General features: G+C 36.9%; 1 protein-coding gene across 1 annotated transcript in view; it reads right to left on the bottom strand.

Annotated features, from left to right (window-relative positions):
* Nucleotides 1-13,249, bottom strand: part of Itga2 (integrin subunit alpha 2) — a 96,122-nt gene that overhangs the window by 56,159 nt on the left and 26,714 nt on the right. The window contains exon 2 of the mRNA XM_026385944.2: nucleotides 8,477-8,597. Within this exon, the coding sequence (XP_026241729.2) occupies nucleotides 8,477-8,597 (121 nt within the window). The remainder of the gene's footprint in view (nucleotides 1-8,476; nucleotides 8,598-13,249) is intronic.

Below are 13,249 nucleotides of genomic sequence, written 5' to 3'. Positions count from 1 at the left end.
AGAGGCATAAAATGAGATGGAATCGGGTTGTCATGGGGCCAGACCATATAGAGATCATAAGTAATTAGAAGCCTCAGCTTTTGCTCTGAGTGAAATGAGAAAGCCTTTGCAGGGTTGTGAGTAGAGCAGTCATGTGATCAGACACAGACCAAGCTGGGGGATTTTGAAGGCTGCTCTGTTGAACATGATCATTTTGGAGCAAAGGAGCAGCAAGTGAAGTATCTAGAAGGGGACTGTACTACTGTAGGCCAGAGATGCTGGAGGGCTTCTGCAGGCTGGTGGAAGTGGCATTATTTAAGATAAATTGTGAAAGGAAGACAAGTAGGGTTGTTCTTTGAATTGAAAATTAAGTAAGTAAATAACTTAAGTAAGTAAATAAGGAAAGAAAGAAACAAAGGAAGGAAAGAAAAGAGAAAGAAAGAAAGAAAGAGAGAGTGAGTCAAGGATGATCCTAAGAGTTTTGTCTGAGAAACTAAAAAGAATGAGCCATGACCATCAGATGAAGGAAACATTATCAGCAGAGCAAGATTTTGGAAGGGAACTCCCAGGAGTTCACTGGGAGATATTTTAATTTTGAGATGTCTGTCAGACATTCAAGGGGATATTTTACATCAGCTTAGAAGTCTACAGCAGATAACTAATTTGAATTAATGTCAGAGGTCTCAGGCCTACAGCATAACTATAAATTTGCCAACACAGTGTCCATTAAGACCTAGGTGGCTACTGTTTCTTAATAGTAAATATGAAAGGACTTTGTAAAGAATTCATCTATAAAGAATGAGAATGGGGTAAAGAGAGTTCACCTTTTGCGTCTTCGTTAGAAAATATTGCTACTACAATTTTAATAGTTTAACTCTTTGGCATTTGTTGAAAAGCAGTTTTAGTATTTACAGCATCATTTTGAGTCAGGCAGGAGGATTGTGAGTTCAAAGCCAGCCGCAGCAACTTAGCGAGGCCCTAAGCAACTTAGTGAGCCCCTGTCTCTAAATAAAATACAAAAAAAGGGATGGGGATGTGGCTCAGTGGTTAAGTGCCCCTGAGTTCAATCTCCAGTACCAAAAAAAAAAAAAAAAAAAAAAAAAAGCCTCAGACCTAGGCTGTCAATCACCTTCTTATAGAATGGATGGCTACACCCTGGAGGTCTTTCAGGGTCTCCATGCAGAATCCACCACACTTATTACTGATAAAGCATTTTCAGCTATTGTTTTGCCTCATAAAAAACCTGAAAATGGGCTTTTGCCTTGGAAGCCAATTGAATCCATAAAAACTGATTATTATGTCAACACATCTAATATGCAGTTTTCTTGAAGTTAAAATCAAAAGCTGGACTGATCACTATAAAGCACTGTGATGATACAAATTATCATTCTTGGGCCTATCCTGGGGAGAGAGGTTTGATTTGAAGACCACCACATTTCAGAAATCAAAACCCATGAGTCAGTACCTTTCAACAAGGTGCTTTGACAGACGGTTGTTTTTAATCCATGATAAAAATTGGAATAGCAACAACATCGTTTATAAAGCATTACAGTTTATAAAGCACTTTTTATGTGCATTCTCTCCTTTGATGCTGCTTGTAAATACTCTGTGAGGTGAAGTGTTATAACTATTTCTGCTGTCATAAAATGAAACTGACTCCAAGTGATTTCGTGGCTACAAAACCCAGGTAGGTAACAGTGCTGCTTCATTTCAAATCCCTGATTATTGCTACCATAAAATGTCTACTTAAAAGTCTTCCAGAGAAGACGTACTCATTGTTTTCCTCATCATTTGGGTTATCAAAAAATTAACAAGTAGTTTCCACCTGTGCCACTTAGCATGTCCTCGATTCCTCTTTAGATGGACTTAGATAGATGGAATGTTTTAGGTCAGCATACACCAGAGGGTGTGTGTGTAAGTCCCCTTCTCCCTTGTCATGAACCTTATTCTAGAAACAGGCATTCATACATCACTACAGAGGAAAGTTTAAACTTATACAACTAATGGGCATGGAGGATTTTCACAGATCATTGACATGCTCCAGAATTCTGCAGCCACTCTCTTCCAAATACAATTCACAACATGGGTGTGTACGAGTGTTGTGTTTGTAGGTGCACACACAAACTTGTGTTCAGAATGAAGGGAGGGAGAAGGAAGTCAAAGCAAGGAATATTTAATGTGTTTTTCTCTGCTATAGATTTTTAAATTTATGGTGACTAGCCCAACGCATTTTAAAAGTTATTCATTAATATTATTTAAAGTTTGTGAAAAAATAATCAGCAAGTATATTGTAAATAAATGCGTGGTGTGCTAAATATGCACTAAGTATAGGTGAACCAATGTAGGGTGGTTCATGGGGCCTATGTTCTGAAAGGTACTTGCTTCTTCATTTACCCTACACCTGTTGCCAGGTAAGTGAAAATTACTGTTGATAGGAGACTTGCTATTTTGTATACCAATATGGATGGTTTTGAGTGGTGGTTTAATTACATAGTAATAGCATAATAATCATTTATTAAAAATGATAATATTTTTTCAAACTTAAAATTATGAGAATATATTCTACTCAGAATACCAATGCCTTTGTAGAATAAAAAATTGGAATAAGTTATGTTAGTAAAAAAATAACTAAAGTTTAATGGGAATATATATGTTATGGATTTAAAATAAAAGCAAACCCTGTGATTAAGTGAAGTAAACATGTTAAATGGGACTGCTAAGACAATCTGATGCCAAGAGGATTGTATCTCTTTGGGAAGAAAGGTAAGGATGTAATTGGCTAATATTTAAAGGTCACATTGAAAGACAAAGACATGGTTATTTTGGAAAGGGGATCAAATAGCATTCTTGGCCAAGAATAAATGGACTATTACAGATCCAATATTCATGGAAGCCAATCCATGACAGATGAGAAATGGCTGAGGGGCAAAGGGTGAGAAGAGACAGGAGGAGCTAGTTACAAAAAAACTGATTTTCTTTCTGTTTTACATAGTGCTGAAAAGAGTAGCTCATATATGTGCGGAGGATTTTGTTGTTGAAGTGCTTCACTTTTATTCTTGCAAAATGTGCTTATAATATTCCCATTTGGTAAAGAAGGCATTCTTGTACTTTACAGAGGTTGTGTGACTTTTCCAAAGTCGCCCAGTGAGTGATGAGGAAGATGAGGAAAAACTCTCCTGCTCTGGACCTGGACTTGCATGTTTCTGAGAGTACAAATGCACCTGGTAACCAGCATCCTTGCCCAAGCAACACCTAGCAGTAAAGCTGGTGGAAGACTAATGAGATAAGTTGAGTAACAGAATTGTTAATACAAAATTCTGAAACTCTATCTTACAGTATGAAGTTGATTTAGATATTTAGATAATTTAGATATTATTTATATATGCCAGTGACATTCTGTCATTTCCTTGGATACCTACAAAAACAAAAATGTGTTCATTGGGCACATCTTTTTTTATGTTGTGCATTAATTTACTTTACCTTTATTACTTCTTAGCTCTGTAATCTTAAGCAAACAACCTAAACTTCATAAGCCCTTATTTTGCAAAAGGAATAATAATTTTATAAGCTCCTAGTGTCATTATGAGTGTTATGTTTGCCAAGAAAGAGTGCTCAATAAATATTAGGTACTATTATTATCAAGATAACAAATGACATAATATTTGATGTTTGCTATAAAATTGAACATGTTTTATTTTAAATTCTCTTCTAGACATATTTGTGGAAGACTATGTATTACATGTATTACATACAGAACTTTATTAACCTTGTCTCAATTCAAAAGTTAAAACTATAATGTGAGTCCATACATAGCTGGATTTTTGTCTTGTTTTTCCATGACACACATCCATTATATTTCTCCTTTCTTTTTAAGGAACTAGAAAGCACCAGTCTGTGCCAGAACAAGAAAAATGCACTTCTTCATCTGGAAATACCCCTAGTTCTCAGTCAGTCCTCATTACACCAGTGATTGTAGTTTTCAGTGGCTTTTGAGTCATAATGAACTCAGCTTCTTCCTGGGACCAGCCTTCAGATTACACAGACTGAAACAGTGTGTATCACCAAAAGCTCCAGGAAATGATTTTAAACATATCACAATCCTTTGTAGATTGTTTGTGATACAATTGCATCATTCTCCTTGGAACATCCTGTATGTAAAGTAAGGGCTGGGGGCAGGAGTTGGGGGTGGGGAGGCATGGTAGCCTCTGCCTAACCTGAAAGAGGACCAGACCACAGTTTTACCTACAGCCAGGGGGCTGCTCCTAGGCTCAGTTTTGGAGGTCATCTTGCTTTTAATATTATCCAGCTCACTTGAAACTGTTGAAAGGGCTCAAGAATGACCAAACCCATGTCACAACTATTTTCATTTCTAGAGTAGAAGTTCACTGTGTAATAAAACCTAATAAACCAAACTAGTAAAAGAGTCAAGATTATTTTGTTAAAATAAATCTGGTAGATCTTGATCTAAAATATGCCTATAAATTCTTAGAAACACAGGACACAAAACAATTAAAATTTTAGTTTTTAGACACAACGGAGTGTGATTTAAAAAAAACTTAAAACTAGAGCCTTAAGCGAGTCATTAGAGGGAAGAAAGGGGCTGAGAGACAGAGTTGGGGCTCAAGACAGTTTATAAAGGCAAAGGAAAAAGGGAAGCAAAATCACAGCTCAAAACAGGCAACAGGAGAGCAAAGAAAATAAAGATGTGTGTGTGTGTGTGTGTGTGTGTGTGTGTGTGTGTGTGTGTGTGTACCCTTGCACTGTTCACGTATAATATGCAAACATTCTGGGAAGAAAGACACATAGTTTATTAAAGGAATTCATGGTAATCCCCCTTTCTGTGCCCAAAGTTAACCTGATTAGTATCAGAAGAAAAGTTAATATTTACACAGTCCTTTTCACATCTGCTACTTCCATAATGTCTGAGCAATTGTCATAAATTAACAGTGGGGAAGGGAACAGTGCCAATTGTCAAAACAAACAGACAATTCTGGACTCCAAATTTCACATTATTTTCCTTGGGCATTCCGAGTGCTGCCTGTCCTAGCAGTGGCCCGCTCCAGTGCTGGAACGGCATCACCCCCTGACCTAGATCCTGGCCCCAGCTCTGCCCTCGGGACAAGGAATGCTGGCAGGGCAGGGCTAATAACACGGATCCTGAGGAAACCTTGTCCCTTTGGTGTATGTGGCCTTATTAAATTAATGTAGCTAGGGATACCAAAATAACACCAGCACTATTGATACAAGGGGTTGGGACTAAGTTCTGTCTTCTGTATTATTCCTGTCTTCCTCAAAGTCAGGGTCTATATTTCTGCACCTCCCATAGTGTCAGTCCACAGTGAATTAGAAGCTTGTGCCCTGTGGTTTGGCCTCTTTCTTTGTCTCCAGACCAGATCAGTGAACGGACTCACAGGCCTGTCAGCTCTGGTTCTTTCCTCCCATCTTCTCACCTCCATGTGGTTCAGCCCTTCAGGACAGACAGCTGCTTGCCCTTCTCCCCCTCTTGTGTGGTGGGATATGCTCACACCAGCTGGTAATTAGATAGAGGCTTAATGTCGAACCTTACCAGAAAGCTCCATTCTAGAAGTAAAAGCACTAGCCCTGCCGATGGCAGAGGGGATCCTTGTCTCCCAGTAGCCATTGTCCTGTGTTTTTCTATCCCTCGGAGTGCTCTAGGATAGCCAAGGCACGGTTTAGAAATATCTGTTTTCCTGGCTTTTGCCATCATCCTGTTGCACCAGAATCTCACTATAAACTCCTAACAGGCTTGTCTTTTAACCAGGTCTTGAATGGTTAGCAAGAAACCTTCAGAGGGAAAGGAGAGATGGCTGCCTCTTACTTTCCCAGAACTGGAAAAGTTCTTCTTAACTCTTTGTCCCTTCTGGTCTTACTCAATTTCCATCCTACTACTTGGCCCGTGGTTTGGTTCCCTTATAATCCATGATGGGCTTATTATCTCTGATAATATCTGTTAATGATGCTGGCTTTTATTCTTAGAGCTTCCCTGTCCCAGGGACGAAGAATCACCTCAAACTCAATGCCAGGCTGTCCTCAGACCAGCCACACTTTTGAAGTGTGGGAAAGTGCTAAATACATAGGTGTACTCTGACAGTTTTCTGAGGAGCAGTTGCCTCAACTGAGACTGAGAGATGAGAACCAACCAGCTCATGAAGATCTTGGAGGGAAACTTCTCCAGGCAAGAGAAGGAGGTGCAGAAGTTTTGGAGCAGGAATGATCTTTGTGTATTGAAGGAACAAAAGACAGCCCACAAAGCATAGGAAACAGGGAGCAAAGGCTGAAGAAAACGTAGGAAAGGCAGGCTGGCACTGTAGCAGTCCTCCACTTCACCTTTGAATACAGTTCTGAGGCTTATTTTTAAAAGGGACATTTTTTTTCCCTTTTCCTTTTCTCCCTCTCGCTGTCCCTAACTTGGGGGTGGAGAACAAGATCACCCTGAATTATCTATGCTCCACAGGAAGAGATGTCCGCCAGAGGAAGTGACAAATTAACAAGTGAATCCTAACACACCATCAAAGCACCCTGGGAGAGTCACAGCCTTTGGGACAGGAGTCCCCTGTGTTTCTCCTTTGCTAGCAAAGCAATAAACCTTCTTTTTCCTTTTTATCAAAACCATATCCTTATTATTAAATTGGCATTAATTGGCATTGGGGACAGGGAGTGAGATTCCGGTTAGATAACCAGATCATGAAGGGAACTTTAAGGAATTTTAATTCTTTCTAATGAAGTTGAAAAAAAAAAACACAAACATAAGTTCACACTGGCTGTAGAAAGAAGTGTGGAATAAAGAGGGGTGAGAAGGAAGCAGGAGACAGGTCCAGAAGTTGTTACAGTAGAATCTGCAGAAGCTAGTGCTGGCTTCCATCATGTTAGCAGCAGGAGAGATGGTTGGCAATGGCCAGACATTCATGCATTTTGGTAATGGGTGAACAGGATTCAGTTATGGATGAGGTAGGATGAGAGAGAGAAAGGAATCAAAGTGTTGTGGTCTCTTTAGCTGGCACAAAAAATTAAATAGTTTTGTTTTCTTACTTAAGTGTGATGTGTCTATTAGGTATTAAAGTGAAGATGTTGACTGGATTGGATTATGGGATTCTGCAGAAGGGAACAGGATTGGGCATGTAAAATTGCAGGTTATTAGCAACTTCATTTGCTATATTCCAAGATCAATACACTGACCATATCATCTTTCTAGCCTTCTTACTGCTTTATGATTGTCAAAGCAAAATCTAGTAGTTGGTTGAGATGCAACTCTCTGTCATATTCCAAATGATTAAATAATCAATTACTAATCTTTCCAACTTAACCATTCTTATCCTTCAATTTGATTGACACACTATCTCCAGCATACTTTGCTTTCCAAGTCTCTTCCTATTAGTTAACATTCACCTGCAGCCTCTTCATCACCATCACTTAAATCTACCTCACCATTCACCTCTTCCAACTTGCCTTCTGAAATACACTTCTCCTCTCTCATGTTAATTTCATTTTGCTTCCTCATGACACAGTCAGGCAGACCCCAACATGCAAACAACTTGAATTTAAACTATTTATTTGAATTCAGTTGTTTACAACATCAAATATAAGTTCACATGCAAAAGGCTATACATTGTAGCTCTTATTTGATAAGCCAATAGCATTCCCTATATATAAAGTGTTTTAGAGGGTGATCAGAAACTGAAGCTCCAGGGAGATAAGCTTTCTATCAGACGCCACTCTGCCTGCTGAGATTACTCTGTTCATAAGTGGGCATCAATTCAGGCAGAGGAAAAACTTTATTCAAAATCTGATTTCCCCTGAGTTGATCTACTTTGCTATTATGGGAAGCTTGAACTGGCAAATGGGGATATATATTTCTTTCTATTTCTATGAAGGTGGTTGTTTTGCATCAAGGAGAGAAACTATGTTTTATAAATGTAACCCTTACCTGGCATTAAAAGACTGGAAGGGGGTGCTTGGGAGCAAAAACAAAAGCCCTAAATACACTATAGAAAGACACCTTTGTAAACTTTCTAAAATTATTTGTGAGTATTCTTTACAACATGGCATGAGGAAGACTAACTTAGAATGAAGCAAGTGGACAAAGTCACGTAAAGGAGAAAATTTAGGGAGAAATTCTACCACCTAGAAATGACCCCAACATAGTATTAGATAGCTCATTATTTTAAAAGATGAATTATAGAATAGGAAATGAAGATAATATCTATGATCTATCCAATGCTCAACACTGGTATTATAAATTTACTATGAAATATTTAGAGAAAATTTTCTATCCAGGTATTTTTAAAAAATATCATTATGCCATCCCACTAATTATCAATCTGTAATTGTCACTCTCAAAGATAGATCCTTCATTTAAAAGTATTTGTGGGCTATCCATTACTTTTCTAATCATATACTCGTTTTAATAAGAATTGGAATCAAATATTAAATTTACATAGTATTTTAATTCAAATCATAAAGAAAAGAATATTCTTACCAGTTGCCTTTTGGATTTATAAACTGCTGCACTGCATAGCCAAACTGCTCACTTGAAGGACCGGAAAATATTTTTGCTTCTGGGAGACCAACATTGTATGCCAAGCAACAACTTAAAATGCCTATTAAGAAAAATGAAAACATAGTCCATATTAACAATTTGTTAAAATCTGTGCAATATAATTGTTGAAGCCCACTTGAAAAAAATTGAGCTTATAGTTATTCTCCTTATTTAAATTTAAATAAATTCTCAGTATTTATCAAGAAGTAATACCTATGCCTGAAATATTTACTCAAGGTCCTAAAAACCACACTAAATATCTCATATGCATAATCTTACTATCATCAGAGAAATTTAGGAAATGGTTACCAATATTACCTTTCTTTTATGGAGATTTCTGAGGTTCTAAGAGGTAAGTGTGCCTCATAGCTGGAGAATGATAATCCTAAATGCAAGTACTGGGCATAAAATGAACTAATTCATGATCCTGAATGCTTAATCTACTGTAATACCTCTAAGGACTCTTAAGTAATTTGAATTCCATTTGTCCTCCAACACAATAATACTCAAAGTGCAGAACCTGAAGGACATATTTTATCTCTTCTGGATTCCCCTAGAGATCCTGACATGGTCTCCAGATGAAATATCTGTTGAAAGGCAATGCTGGCTGTATCAAAGGAGGTAGAAAAATCATACCTCCTTGAAAATTGTGTCATTTGTGTCATTTTCTTTCAGAATAGATCATTTTGGAGGATAATAAATGTAGGAGTAGGTGTCATATCTTTTTTATCCCAATGGGAACTGTCAAAAGTAGTTTTGCTTTTTGATGCTTCTGTCTGAATGATCAAGAAATGACAGCCATTAAACACACACACACACACACACACACACACACACACACACACACACAAGCCAAGGAGAATAACACTTTGGGAGAATAACACCTTGATGGTTTTTTTTTTTTTTTTAAAGTTGTGTTTCTGATGGAAAGGGGAACAAGGGAAAGAGTGAGGTGTATTATGTTTCCTCTCTGACACGAACAGCATTAATGCTGACAGTGTTCCCTTCTATAGAAAAAAGGTTTTGTGGATATGAATGCTTTAAATGGAGATGGAATATGTTTCATGTGGCTTAGGGTCAGCATTTATCTTTGCAGACACAGAAGACAGAGTGGACTCTTTAAAATTAACATCAAACTTCCATTAATAATAGTATTTTCACAAAGGAATAGCCCATAATCTGGACAACACTGAAAGGGCACAGCATTTCAGAAGTCTATTGTTCTAGGCACTGAAAGGCTGGAAGAAAATGACCTGCTGTCCATTGTACCTCAAAACTTCTGGAAGCAGATTCTGTAGAGTGCTTCAAAGGAAAAATGAAGTCAATGATGAAGCTCTGGGGACTTAAAGCAGTCAATGTGCCTCTCTAAGTGCCCAAATCACTCTATCAGGGATTTGCTCCCTCAAGAAAGCTTGGCTCATTATTTCTTAGAAGTATGTGTTGCCAGGAAAAAAGTACAAATACTAATTTTCAAATACCTCACAGTGAAATCTACACAGCTCAACATTTACAAATTTTATCCCCAACATATATTTTCCCAAAGGTACCACTGCTTCTTTTCATTTTGAGGAAATAAAATACAAAAGAAAATAACAGCACATAAAGCAGAAAATCAGAATTGACATTTAGAATACTGATGTTTCCAATCAACAATTTATTTTCACCCCATTGTACGGAACTCTATAAATACTATTTGAGTACTTAACCACTGTCAAACATACTAGTAAAAACTTGCTGAGATGATGCCAAACATACTTTTGAAATATTTAGTGGTAGAAAGAACATATATGACTGTATATTCAGTGACTCCAGTTTTCCCCCATTAAGTGGATGTTGGCAAATAATGTAATGCCATGAAATCATCATGGAGTTCATTTTATCATCTATCAGCTAAGTGTTATCATTTACATACTGTATACACAGTCATGCCTCACTTAACAACAGGCCTATCTTTTGAGAAATGCTACTGGTCCATTGTTGACCAAAATGTTGTTATGCAGCACATATAAGTAGTACATGTATAATATTATATGTATATTTTTATTATTATCAATTGACACAAATAAGGAAACTGGAGGCCATTTTATCATCTGATAGTCTAATTTTATTATATATAATTAATGTATATGTAATATATATATTTTTTTTTCTTTGAATACATCTAACTTATTTTGCTCACAACATTTGCAACTGCTTGTCCCATAGTCTATAACATACTCCCAACTCAGCATTTAGATTTTGGCACCTGTTCACCATGTAGGTCTTTGCTCAGATAAGTCTTCCCTGACCCCTCTATCTAGCACAACACTCTGCTTCATAAATATACAATTATTCTAAAAATTATTATATGAAATTGTCTTACATATCTACATTGTTTTGTGTCTAGCTCTACTTGCTAAAATGCTAGCTCCTTGAATGATGAGACCTTGTTTTTTAAAATTCTCTGTGATTTTCTCATCCTCTAAGATATTATTTATCAAATATAACAATTTTTAATTAATATATATTTCTCAATGATGCTTTGGAATACAGAGAAAATTGGAGAAGAGAAAGTTCAGAGTCCTAACCTTCTTCTTAAGTGCAATTAATTTGAATACATTTCCTCCCAATGTTTTTTTCCTCTATAATCTATAGTCTAAACCATAATGTATATTCCAATTTCTATCCCACTATTTCTTAGTGCTTATGTCTTGCCAGTGTCAGAATCATCCTGACTCATTTGACCTCCACAATAACTTTGCATAACAGCAAAGCCTAGTTATATCACCAAGTTACAAATAAGGAAAGTGGAACTCATGAAGGTTAAATGTCTTTCTTGCTCAATACCACACAACTGATGGCTGAGCATTGAGTCTTGGTTGGGCTCATCTTTTCCAACCTGTTGTTTAGAGTTTCCATTCATAAATGGTCTGCTTATTTTCTTCACAAAACATGTCATTCTTATTCCTATTCCTTCAGTCTGCTGATCCTCAACCTCTTCTTTCTTGCTATAAATCCCTGCTTCTTTTGGTAAATTTGGACAATCTCAACTCATCAACTTATTTCTCTCCAAAAATATTTACAGTTTAATGTCTATGTCAACATTCCACACTTAGCATATGATACCTAGTCAATTACACAAATTTAATACTTTTATATGAAGTATTCATCAAACTGAACATCTATTCTTCACAATCCCAGTGCTAATTGGACCATGTGGATCATACAAGTTATGTTTGATCTTGTTTCCTTCCTTCCAGCCATACCTATATGTCTATACATACTAAGAAATGGATGGTTCAACAAGTACTTATGTAGCTCCTTTGTGCTAGGAATTGTTTTTTAGGTCCCAAGGGTACCGTATCTAGAAAGAAATGAACAAAAAGGACAATATTTCTACACTCTTTGATCTTTCATTCTTGTAATTTGATTAGAAAAAAATAGCTATATCATAGTGTGATGAGTATAAAATGCAGAGGTATACTGAGTCAAAGGCTGGGACAAAGGGCAGTTTAAGTTTGAAGGCTTCACGGTAGAGGTGGCAATTAGTCTGGCTCTTGAAGGATGAATTGGAAATCACTACAATTCTGTGATTTCAGACACAAGGAGCATCCTGGGGAGCAGGCATAGGTGTGGGGATGGTCAAAAGTTTGGCAAAGCAAGGCTTCAAGGGCTTCATTAGATTCAGTAAACACTTCTGTTCTCCATTAGATTCAGTGCATTTCAGACAGGCTTGAACTCTGCCCTGCCAGGAGCATATTATTACCAGATTGTAAGTCTTCCCTATTTATCCTCATGTGAATGCAGTAATGGAGTCACAGATTCCAAGTTTTTATCAAAGGTTTCCTTGCTATACATTTGTTTCTAGTAACCAAGCTAAAGTATTCTGGTAAATCCCACCAAAACTTACTGCAAATATAAACATGTGTCTCCTGGAGAGTTAATTAATTTCTCCTACTTTCACAATGAAAATTGGATACTGTTTCATCCTTGATTAATATTGCTGTTTTAGTATTCATAGGGAAACCATAGAGTTAAGTACAAAGTAGTTTATGCAGAGTATTTTTTTTTCTTTTACTCATTTAAACATTTTAGAGGACCTCCTTCTTTGAAGGTTCCTGACCATCTCTGAAATAGGGTTTTTTAAGAAACTCTAGTCATTTAAGAATTAGTTTCTGCAAATGTAGAATCTACTGTCTTGCTTTATTCTGGAATCCATTTTTAAGTTATAATCAAAATAGAAATATATGCCTGTGGATTGGATATAGTTAATCTAGTTTTGTTCTCAAGACATAGTAAAACTCAGAATGAAAAAAAGAATGTGCTTCGAAAATGAAAATATAAACAAATAAATGTATAAAACAAAAATGCGTTAACCTGTATTCAAGAACAAAAATTTAGCAGGGAAGTTTATTGACTCCCATATCATTCCCAAAGCTTAAGGAAACACGTTGGTAGTAAAGACTAGCAGAAGGAGGGTCTAATCTATGTGGTCAATGCCAATATAGAGATATCTGTGTTCACTGAAGGACAAACGGGGAGAGCTTTTCACAGAATGGGTTCATGCAGAAGGATTCAGGGACATGTATGGGAATAAATTCTGGTGAAGAGAAGAGGGTAAAGACTAAAAGTGAGAGATGGACTTAGGAAGAGAGCAGTGCTTTGAACAAGGGTTCGTCAGATTGCACTTTGGCCCCTTCTTGAAGGTATACACTGGTATTTCAGGGGAAAATT

The sequence above is a fragment of the Urocitellus parryii genome, chromosome 1 (assembly GCF_045843805.1).
Source record: "Urocitellus parryii isolate mUroPar1 chromosome 1, mUroPar1.hap1, whole genome shotgun sequence".
In the NCBI taxonomy this organism is placed as follows: Eukaryota; Metazoa; Chordata; class Mammalia; order Rodentia; family Sciuridae; genus Urocitellus; species Urocitellus parryii.
Note: the sequence above shows the minus strand (reverse complement) of the source record. Positions and strands in the feature narration are given on the sequence as shown.